The 11,956-nt window shown below is 32.3% G+C and overlaps 1 protein-coding gene across 4 annotated transcripts in view; it reads left to right on the plus strand.

Annotated features, from left to right (window-relative positions):
* Positions 1–11,956, plus strand: part of ZDHHC21 (zDHHC palmitoyltransferase 21) — a 69,286-nt gene that overhangs the window by 49,097 nt on the left and 8,233 nt on the right. For all 4 annotated transcript variants that reach the window (XM_074361555.1, XM_074361554.1, XM_074361553.1 and 1 more), the window contains one exon: positions 11,662–11,705. In XM_074361555.1, the coding sequence (XP_074217656.1) occupies positions 11,662–11,705 (44 nt within the window). The remainder of the gene's footprint in view (positions 1–11,661; positions 11,706–11,956) is intronic.

Below are 11,956 nucleotides of genomic sequence, written 5' to 3' on the forward strand. Positions count from 1 at the left end.
TAAAGGAGAAAAGTTACCTGTAGTCATTTATGTATTCCTATTTCCATATGCCTGTGTAATTTTTAAGTAGTTATAATCATTGTGCAGAGTGTACATATGATTTTGTATCCTACTTCAAAAAATTAATATAAAGTGTGTTTATGTGTCTACAGACTTCATTTTTATAGTTTTTAATAGTTGAATGTATTTTTAATGAATGTACCGTATTTTAATTAATCATTTTTGTGTTGATCCGTATCTAGTACACAGTCATTTTTTTCTGTATTACAAATAGCACTACTTTGAACATCTCTCTTCCCTCTGTAAACTACTTATTTAAGGTAAATTCCAAAAAATGGAGTTGCCAGTAGAAACATTTTATTAGTAATTGAGTGGGATTTTGATATGTATTTATTAGCCAAATGGGATTTATCACAACAGAAAAGTTTCTTAAAATCAGAAAAATAGTATTGATTAAGTATTTAAAAGTTTGGAAATTCACTAATTGTGGGCAATGTAGAGTAAATAGGCCTTCTCATACATTATTGGTGGGGTGTAAATTGATATAAACTTTTTGAAGGGAAAATTATCAATGTCTATCAAAATTTAAAATCTGCAGCCCTTTGACCAACCTCTAGATACTGTGTTTTCACATGTGTAAAACATTTCACATGTGTGTAAATGTGTATGTTAAAAAGATCGTCATTATTATATATACTATATATTGTGTATGAAAACTTAGGTGTTTACCAGAATATGTTCAGTGGGAAAATGTAAGGGAAAAAAAATGCATAAAAACTTACTACAAAGCAGCAGTAATTAAGAAAGTGTGGTACTGACATAAGGATAGACATATACATAAATGAAACAGAATTGGGAGTCCAGAAATAGACACATTTAGTTATGGTCAATTGATTTTCAACAAATGCTGCTGGGACAACTAGGTATCTACACACCAAAGAATGCAGTTGGACCGTTACCTCACACCATATACGTAAATTAACTCAAAATGGATCATAGACCTAAATGTAAGATCTAAAGTTATAAAACTCTTAGTAGAAAACACATGATTAGGCAACAGCAGATCTTGGACTAGGCAGTAGTATCCTAGATATGACACCAAAAGTTCAAACAAAGAGAAAAAGATAAATTGGGCTTAATCAAAACTATAAGCTTTTGTGCCCCAAAGGACACTACTGAGAAAGTGAAAAGACCGCTCACAGAATGGGAGACAATATTTGCAAATTATGTATCTGACAAGGGACTTGTATCTAGAATTCTATAACTCAGTAATTAAAAGTCAACCTAATTAAAGCGTGGGAAAAGGATCTGAATGGACATTTCTTCAAAGAAGATGTACAAATGAACAATAAATACATGGAAAGATGCTCAATGTCATTATACATCAGGGAAATGAAAATCAAAATGGTACCATAATTAGGTACCACTTCTCACACACACTAGGAGGCTATAATAAACAAGATAATAACAAAGGTTGATGAGGATGTAGAGGAATTAGAACATTCATACACACTCGTGGAATGTAAAATAGTGAAGATGCTTTAGAAAACAGTCTAGCAGTTCTTGAAAAAGTTAAACATATAGTTTTTTGATTCAGCAATTCCAAGGTATATACCTAAGGGATATAAAGTGTATATCCACACAAAAATTTGCATATGAACATTTATAGCTCCATTATGCATAATAAACCAAAACTGAAGGCAATGTAACTGTCTGTCAGCTGATGAATGGATATACAAAATGTGATATGTCCATAAAATGGAATATTATTTGTCCATGAAAAGAAGTACCGATACATGCAGCAACATGGATGAACCTTGAAAACATGCTAAGTGAAAGAAACCAGTCACAAAAGGTCACATATTTGTATGATTCCATTTATAGGAAATGTCCATAATAGGCAAGTCGATAGAGACAGGAAGTAGATTAGTGGTTGCCTAGGGTTGGGGAGCTCAGGGGCTGGAGGTAATGGCCTCAGGGTACAGGGTTTCTTTTATGGGGTGATGAACATGTTCTAAAATTGATTTGTGGTAATGATTGTATAACTCTTTAAACATACTAAAAAATCACTGAGTTGTACACTTTAAATGGGTAAATTGTGTGGTGTATGAATTATATGTCAGTAAAGCTGCTGCCAAGAAAAAGAGTATTTCTAGCATAAATTAAATGTTAATTTTATTCATTTGTTCATTCATTTTGTATATGATTTGTTGATGTCCTTTGTTTTCTATTAAGATTTCCTTTTCTCTTATTAATAAGAAATATTAATTAAAAAATATTAACTATCAAAAAAAGGAATGATGCGGAGGTAACTGTCTCCATCCCTCTATCTGTATGCAAAGACCATCTCTGGAAAGGCACATGAGATACTAGTCATGGTGCTGGCCTCTGCAGAGAAGAACTGGAAGAATGCTGTCAGAAATGGAAGGAAAACATATTTATTGTGTAACCTTTGTTTGACTATTTTACAAGTCACTCATAATGACCTTTTCCTGTCTAGATTTTACAGGAAAAATTTTAAACAAATAGGAAATTGTAAGGAATTTTGCAGTGAATACTCAACCATAATTAACATGTTAGAATATTTGCTTTATCTCATTCCGAACTGTCCATTTATCAATCCCTCATATGTTTTAATACATATCAGTGTAAACTACAGGCATCAGGTAGTTCACTGTGCAAATCATTAGCTAGAGCTCAATGCTTGTTTACATTTTCTTCCTTTGAGGCAAAATTTACGTATAATGAAAGGCATAAATGCACACATGTGCAACCCAAGCCCATTTCATAATATGGAATATTACTGCTGCCCCAGAAATTTCCCTCATGCCTCATATCAGTAAATCCATATCCTCTGCAGAGGCAGTATTGATCTGTATTTTTTTTCCCATCATAGATTAGTATTAGTTACAGAATTTCATATTTACCCACTTATGGAAGTCTTCTTTCATTCAGTGTAGTGGTTTTGGACTTACCCATGTTGTTGCATGTATTGATAATTTCTTTTTGTTGCTGAGTAGTATTCCATGGTGACTATACTGCAATTTGTTTATCCATTCTGTTGTTAGACAACTGGTCTAGTTCTAGATTTTGGCAATTATGAATAAAGATGCTGTGAGCATTCTTGTTCAAGTTTTTGTGGAAGTGTTTTCCTCTTCTTGGGCAAATAGCTAGGAGAATTGCTGGCTACTTAAGGTAGGTTTATCTTTTATTTCATAAGAAACTGCCAGGCCTTTTCCCAAGTGACTGTACCATTTTATGCTCTCACTAACAATATATGAGAATTCTGGTTGTTCCACATCCTTGTCGACATTTGTTGTTGTCAGTCTTTCTAATTGCAGCTGTTCTGGTAGGTTTTAATAGTATCTTGTTTTAATTTGCATTTTCTTGATTACTAATGGTATTGAACACTTCTTCAAGTGATTATTGGCCATTCATAGATTGTATAATGTCTGTTTAAATGTATTTTTATTATTCAATAGCTTGAAATATTTTCCAGTATCTCTTGTGATTTATCTAATGATGATGGTAAATAACATGGTATTAATCACATTACTGTGGATGAGAATAGGTCTTCCTCTAAAATCTTTTTTCTCTGCTTTTATACTAATTCATAATTACTTTATAGTCCATTCATAAGTCAAGTCTGAATTGCCAGATTATGCTTGCATTTTTTGAATTTCCACTTTTGAATTTACCCAAATCATTGGTATATATTTTTATCCCCTGGAATGAAATTTCTCCGATTTCCCCTGTTTCTCATGACTAGTGAGTGAAAATGAACATTTGAGAGCATTGCTGTTGGGACTACAAGTTACTTATGAGAGTAATAAGAGGGTAACAATTTCCTTCTCATTTAAGCAGCTCTAATAGCTTCAGAAAGTGGAGTTTGGCAGCAAGTGCTTGAAGATTTTTTAAGAATTCCTTCTCTAAAATTTAATGTTCACTTCTGAGTTGGAGATAAAGATATTTATTGTGTTTGTTGGTTTTTAGAGGATATATAGTGTCAGGTTCCTTTCTGATTCTATTGCACACTACCAATATGCTAATTTTCAAATTGCATGATTTTCTCTGTTGCCATAATATTGAATATTTCATTGTCTTAAGATAGAGAGATTGGTTCTGAAGTTGTGATATTTCTAAAACTGAGTCGAAACCACATTGATTAAATAGTGCTCTCCTCCGGAGTCTCTTCTCTTTCTATGTACATGTAGTACCCTCTCAGAACACTGTACTAGACAGTTCTGATGTCTGCAGAAATTATACATTTGTGAAACATTTAAAAAAGAATCCAAGTATTAAGAGAGAATATATTCCATTTGTTGGTCCAGCCTTTAGTCACTGTACTTCCCTTGAATCCAAGTACTTAAAAAAATTACAGTAAATTTCAATTCCATATTCCTGTGTTTTCACAGTGAATTTGAAGTATTACTCTTTCTGAATAAAAAAAAAAGTTTTTAAGGTTTCCAGAAGCACTCTTTCCCACATTGATTTAAGATTCTTTAAGGCTTCATTATTTAAACTTGTTATTCATTTAGTATTTAATTTTAAATCTAATGATTTCTTAGCATTTTAAAAATAGCATTTAATATTTAAATTAAAGTTTAAAATATAAATTTTGCATATTTTCATTAATAATATGCTTTCTGTTTCATTTATGAAAAAAATTAGTCCTACCTAGAAGGATATTTCACATCTGGACGTTTTTGTCATGGTCTGAATCCATGGATCTCTCTTTACAGTGTGATGGAAATGACAAATTTATCAGGTAGCATAAGAAAGAAAGGGGGGAGAAGGAATCACAGTAAATTTAATCCTTGCACTGAAATCTTCCTCCTTCCTCTACTCCTGCACCCCAAAGACCAAGAGGCATTTTGGGAAAACACTGGTGGGAGTATCATTTCATTATAGAAACTATATAATTACATAGCTTGAATATAGGCCTATTAGACAGCAAATAAGCAAAACAAGTGCTATCTCTTTTTAGGTTTAAATTGAAGTTTTGAGGAAGCAGCATATTAATTTTCGGTAAAATTTTCCTGTTATTTGTTCTTCCTCAGAAAACTAAATCATTTCTCTCCTGTGTAAAAGGAAAAAAATCCCATCTTCTTATTGATAGTCGAGGGTAACAGGATAATCATAGTAATGATAATCTGATGTCATTTTAGACCTAGCAAGAGCAGATTATCTGTGACCCAGATAAAATAATTAGAAATTACTTAAATTTAAAAATAGTGGATTTCTAATCCCATTTCCAAGGTTAAAGGATATCAACACAACCAGATGTTTCTGTGGGATAGACTAATCTTAAACCCAATTTTAAAGGATTACCTTTGATTATTTTTAGGTTTAATTTTAAATAAGATTTAAGTATATATGTTTGTGCATTTTTACTAAAATTAACGTAGAAGTTAAAGTGTTTTCAAAGCAGTCTGTTTTAAAGTATTCTTTATTTAGGGAACAGATTATTCTAATTATTCCTTACTTCGACTGTTTAGCCCTTTTGTTTCCAAGTGAAATGGATAGTGATGTTGTTATTATTGTAATTGATGTTGTCAGAATTTCTTACTGAGCAGTAGTTCACACACAGCCAAGAATGATGTCCATTCTGATGAGCACCAGTACTCATAGTGTTGGGTGATTGTGTTAGCTGTGTTTTCAGTCACTGGGCTTGGAGAGAGTTAATCAAGAAGCCCGGTAACAGCTGGTACGGGGCCTTCTGGTGAGGCTCTGACAGTGAGCTATTGTGCGCCATGACACTGCTCTGACAGTTTATCTAAATTTTGTATACAAGCATTTTTGTTTTGGGGGCACCATGGAGTTTGTATAAAAGCTTTGGCTTTTGATGATGCCTCTGGAGCTTAGTGCTTTTCTCAGTTGTAGTGAGGTGAGGGTAAGGTGGGGGAGATGTATTTAGTTGTAGTTTTGTTTAAAAGGCTATAGGTTCTCCAAGAAAAAAATTGAGCTTTCTGTATTTGGTCTCACAGGTAATATTGTTGAATGCTACTTGAATGACTAAAGATAGTTTAAAACAAAGCTTTTCAAAATAAAAGAGGAAAGTGTTTTCCTTCCTAAATACTGGCTCATGGTAACCTAATACAGAAAGAATCACAAATACAAGAGTGACTTAATTTTAACTTGGTGATGTTATGCAATGAAAAGTATCTTATGTTCAAAATGTTAAGTTAGTTTAAATGAGATTATCTATTAAATAGCATTCTCATTAATCAGACAATTAGTAGTCTTACCTGCCTTTTAATATGTACCCAGAAATGTAGTCCTGAGATTACTAATCCTTATAATGAAATTTTGCCAAGTATCTCACTGAATCAATGTGGTGAATTAACAGCATTCAGTACAATCTCTGTACAAATTATGTTTGGTATACTTAAGTCCACATCAGCATTGCAAATGTGGAAATCATTACTAATTATGCTGAACCCAGCTCACTTACATTTCTGTAAAGGAAGCTCTGTATAGCATTTTGTTTTCCCTTCTGAATTATATTGTTGTTTAATAATAAAATGTATTTCTAATGTAGTATTTCCAATGATAATATTATAGGAAATATCTTCTCAGTAGTATTTAAAAACCTAGAAAAAAATTACAGTTCAAAATGTTACTTCTTGTATGCCTTTAATATCAAATTCTAATATTTCTATGTTTCTTTGAATTTTGAATACAGTAGAGAACTTACAGAAACTAAGTTCCTCCTTGCCAAGAATTTGTTTAAATATGTATTAAGTTACATTGCTTATTAATAGTAAAGCTTTCTTTCTAAAAATGCCTGCTAGCATCATGATTATTATGTGTGGAATTGGATTGCTCTTGAGCATAAACATGTTCCTTTGTGAAAATGTATTTATATTGCATCCTGTCTCTTTACTCAGTATAATAAACTCTTTGGAATTACTTTTGATAAGATTAAAAGTATTTTAAAGCAACTTAAATCTACTTCTGTAAATGTTTCAGTAGGAATAGTGGGTTTTAATTTTCTTAAAGCATTACTAATAGCTTGAGTGATTAAATAAATGCTTTGTTTTTTTAGTAAAGAAGCCAAACATTTATAAGTTTTCCTTTTACTCACAATTTTTCCCATTCATTTTATTGTCTCATGTTCTGAATCTACATGAATTTTTAATTGACTTCAAAACTTTGTAGATCGAAGAAAACAGTGAATCTTACAGTTAACTTGTAGCTTTTTACCCACGGTGATTCATATACTTCTCTCTGTCACATTCTATCAGTATATTAATTACTCCCCAAATCCCAGCCAAAGGGGCACATTAGGCCATCATACTTCTACTGATAACTAAAAATCTGAAAATGTAATTTTGTATTAAAACTGTAAGAGTAGTTGACCTTGACTGTTGATTGCAAACAGAAGTTTTCAGCTGTTTCTAAGTAGTGTATGACTTATTTATATAACATGTTATTGTGTATAATCATCCTCTCTGATATCCTCTCTATATTCCTGTGTAATTATTTCTCGTATATTTGACTACATTCACTAGACTGTAGATTCCTTAATACTAAGGACTATGTCATGATACGTACTTAGTACATTTTTACACAGGGATAAGTGAGTAAATGTGTCATGGTTTATATACTTAGTACTTGTTTTTTCAGCTAGATTATAAGCTCCTTGTAGGGACTGTAGTCTCCCATAGTCCATGTCATTTTATCTTTCAGTATAAACGTAATATCTTCTTTAAACATAGTATTTTATATTTTCATTTGGATGGCTCTGAGATACCTTCAAGCCCTCTCAGGAAGTGTTTAGTACACACTATCAGTAAAAACTTAAGGACTGCCATTTTTTGAGGTGTTATTAAGGGCTCTAACATTTTATTTCATTTAATTTCTACAAAAACCTACCAATAAGGTGAGTAGAATTATTTTAAAGTTGAGATACAGAGTTTTAGTACTTCCCTAAGAATTTATATAGTCAGAAGGTGGCTTAATGAAGAGGAATATGGGAATTATTTTGGAAAGAAATTTTCAGTAGCTATAAATGTAAGATATACTCCCTTCTCACTTTGGTTTCAGGACTGATTAAATGTAGATGTGAATTTAAGATCGCTAATGAAAGATATAGCTGGTCCTTGTTTGGAGATGGATGCTTAAAGAACCATTTATTTCAAATGAGGATGATAGTGAATTCTGGCTTCAAAGGAGGAGAGAGAGCTAAGATTAACAGGAAAATTTTCTCTCTTTGGATTAAAAAAATAAAATAAGGAATCAGGTTATTTCTGTCCATGTTCAGTTAGTTTAGTGCTGCAAATATATAGAGTACCCACTTTGAATAATCTATGCTGCTCGGTGCTATGAAAGATACAAAATTAGAAGAACTGTGTTTGTATGTTGCCTAGAAATGCTAGGAAGTCAAGCAGAAGTCTGTTTTAGTAGTGGACAGAACAGGTAAATAATCTCTAGTTGTGAGAATCTTTCCTTAGTGGTGTTTCTTTACTCCAGATTAAATCAGCAGTCGTTTAATCAGGTGTATGCAGCAATGTTAAGAGCATCAACCAGACCTATAATAAGACTAAAGAGTGCAGGCGATCCTTGAGGTTAAAACTGTCTTCAAAGAGTCTTTCTGATAGAATGTTCTCACCTTTCTCTGTCTTCGATTTGGTTTGGCAGGTCTAGAAGCTTCATTTTGAAAATGTTTGCAGAGTTTGTCAGGTCCAGAGACAATGACTCTTATTTCTAGACTCAGAAGTGATAGTCATATAAACCATATTGACTGTTATTCCCTTATGTACGATTGTCAGGCGCCAAAGGACTCTAGCACATTCTTTCCCACGTACAGCAACATACATGGCAAAGTTGCTTTGTGAGAATGAACTCAAAGCAGAATGAGTTAGTTGGATGGATTGTATCATCAAGCTGTCTATTCCAAGAGGACTAGATTCTCAGGTCTGTTAACCAGGAAACGTTCTGGTGATGAATTCTTGCTCTTTGCCTCTCACCCTCCCCAATTTAAGTATAGTCTATGAAATACATAATGCCTGTATTTCTGTAAGTCTTGCTTGTTTCTAGTTTATTCTTTTTTAGAAAGTAAACTTCCAGTTTTTAAAACAGGAGAGCATTCTCGTATATCTTAGTTACGCATAATGACGGAAGTCTTAGATATTTTGATCATTAGACCATAATCAAGACATAAGTATTTCTTTGAAAGTAAGGTATTTTGATTATAGACATCACACAGTAAAAACTTGTTTCTTATCATCCCTTGAAGGATGAATTTTTCTAGATAGCTGAATTTTACATATAACTAATAATTTATAAATTATTCTCCTTGAGGATAGCAACTATCTTATTGGTCATTTTGTGATGGTCTTTAAAGGCATTGAGTCTTATATATTGAATGGAATTATCTGCACCAAAGTCTATCTTAATTTAGTTTGTTTTTTATAAAATAGTCCGTATTTCTCTGCTTAATAAAACAAAACAAAAAGTATATTAAACCTAGTTTGGCACTTAGAAATAACTTGTGTGTGTCAGTGTTCCTGCCAGTAGTAAACCTCTCTTCTCTTCTGGTTTGCTATTTCTGTTGTGCATATGAATGTGATAGCGTGATAACTTGTGTTACCTTGAGTATGTTATATAAATGCCACTGCAAAAACTTTGTGACATGTTTGGCTGTTGAAATATAAATTGTTCTTTTTTCTTATGATAGTATTCTGGATAGCTGAGTTCTAGGGAGAGAAGCATTTTCATTTCCGGAGGAAAAAAATGATCTTTTTTGGCTAGTCTTACAAATCCTGTTCATAAAGTCATGATAAACATCACATCCTTTGATAGAATAACTATCTGTTTATGATGACTTGAAAGTAGTATTCTTATTTCTTGAATCAGATTCTAGAAAGACGTTGAAAGCATTTGAAAATAAAAGCTTTTCCCATATGAAGTCTAAATCCAGAGTCTTTAATGTTGATTATTTTATTGCCACAGATATGTTTCTCAAAGTTATAATCAAGTTGTAAGTTGCTGCACAGTAAAAATTTCCTTTAACATTAGTTAGTTATAGTAGTCCAACCTTTCAGCTGCCTGCCTTGTCCTGAAGTAGTTTCCAGTTTGTAAGTATTAGCCATACCTGTGATTTGGGGCCATTTATATACCTTTCCTAATAGTACTTTTTGATTTCTGTTCTGTCTTTGCTTTTGCGTTTTTGCACAAGCTAGCTTAATTGTTTTGGAACAACTTGTCAACATCAGTTCTAAGAAACCATTAAAATTGCTTCATTCACTTTTTTTTTTTTATAGATGTGGAACCAGAGGCCCAGCTTTCCTCTAAGTCTCTAATCAATGTTTTTGTGTATTTACAGGCTGTGTTTTCACAAAGCAAAACATTATTTTGAGGAAATTATGCAATAGAACTGAGAAATGTTAATTATAGATAGAATTGTGATTGGATACCATGAATTTCAAAACATGATAGGAAAACTAGTGAATACAGAATATGTAACTAATCTATAACCTTGTCACAGATTCTGGGGAAATCTGAACATGAAACTTTGTTACTAGTTACCAGTCATCTAAGAAACAGTGGATTTATTTTCCTGTATGTGGACCAACTGTAGTTACTCAACTGTTCATACATAAGAATTTAATATTATGAGCCTTTTGTGTAACTTTTTTAAAGAGTTTTTTTTAAAGTAAAGGTGTTTTTTATTAGTGTTATTGGAAGACAGTTCTACAACTAAAGGAGTTCGTGGGATTGGAGTTGCAGCCACAGATACTTGCATGTATAGTGCTGCTTCCTAGCCGTGCAGTCTACCTGCTATGTGGGGGAGCTGATAAAGAATACGAGGAGGAAAACTGACTTTTTTGTATGCTTAAAAGAATAGGTTTCCTTTTATACTGCTTAAAAGTATATTTTAAATGTAAATACGTATCTCAAATAAGATTATGTAATTGGTGCTTTTATTATCTGGATAGTCCTTATCATCACAGTTTCTCAATCTAGTGATAGGTCGTCTGTTAACATGAATTAAACCAGCAGGTCTAGAAGCTATCTTGTGTTTATTGAATTGTTGTTCTTATATATTTGTGTTTGAGCCTTATAGAAAACACTCAATAAAAAATTGCATTATTATGAAGAGACAGATTTTTCCCTTGGAAAAAGAAAACAAGTTTTACCGAAGAACTCTAGTCCGTTAGCTTTACTTTTCAGAATAATAGATGTTGGAGTATGGCAAATGCATCGATTGCCTCGTTGACTTTGTGTTTGTTTACAGAAATCCATGACCAGGAGCACTCTTCAGCTCTTGACAGTTTTCTGTTCAATAGTATCTTTCATTTATCATTTTGGTATTTATTTTTAATACATATTCCATGGCAGTTGAATTAAAAAGAGACTTTTAAAAGAATTATCAAGAAAGCAGTGCTGTATTTCAATGAAGTGAGACTCCTACAATTTTTGTGGGATTTTTGTAATTGAGTTTTTTTTTTTTTTAGCACAATGTAACACTGATAATATTTTTCCAAGGGAATTTCAGCAGTGTATGTAGATAATTTAAAATTCTTAGTACCCATATATTACCTGCTTATATCTTCAGAATATTCTCTGAATGAGTTAAAATATCATAAAATCAATGTAGAATAAAGCCTTGATAACTTTGTTACATCTGAGTATATTTTTTTTAACTTTTAATAGGATACAACATCTATTGAAAAGATGTCAAACTGTTGTGAAGAAATGTAAGTATAAACGTGAAGTTGGTAGTGTTCTTATTTTAAAATGCAAATAATGGGCCACATTTGAAAAATGTGTGCATGTAGTGGGAAGATAATATAATGATGGCTTTTTCTTGGTGCCTGTGTAAGGCCTGAGCTAGACAAGCATAACCCAGTCTTGCAGTAGGGGTCTTCTAGCCATGATAGTTTTTCAACAAAATAAGTTCTGATCGTTCTTGTTCCTTGTCTAACTAAAGTAAGTTAAATTATTTGTC

Source organism: Camelus bactrianus, chromosome 4, assembly GCF_048773025.1.
Source record: "Camelus bactrianus isolate YW-2024 breed Bactrian camel chromosome 4, ASM4877302v1, whole genome shotgun sequence".
Taxonomy (NCBI): Eukaryota; Metazoa; Chordata; class Mammalia; order Artiodactyla; family Camelidae; genus Camelus; species Camelus bactrianus.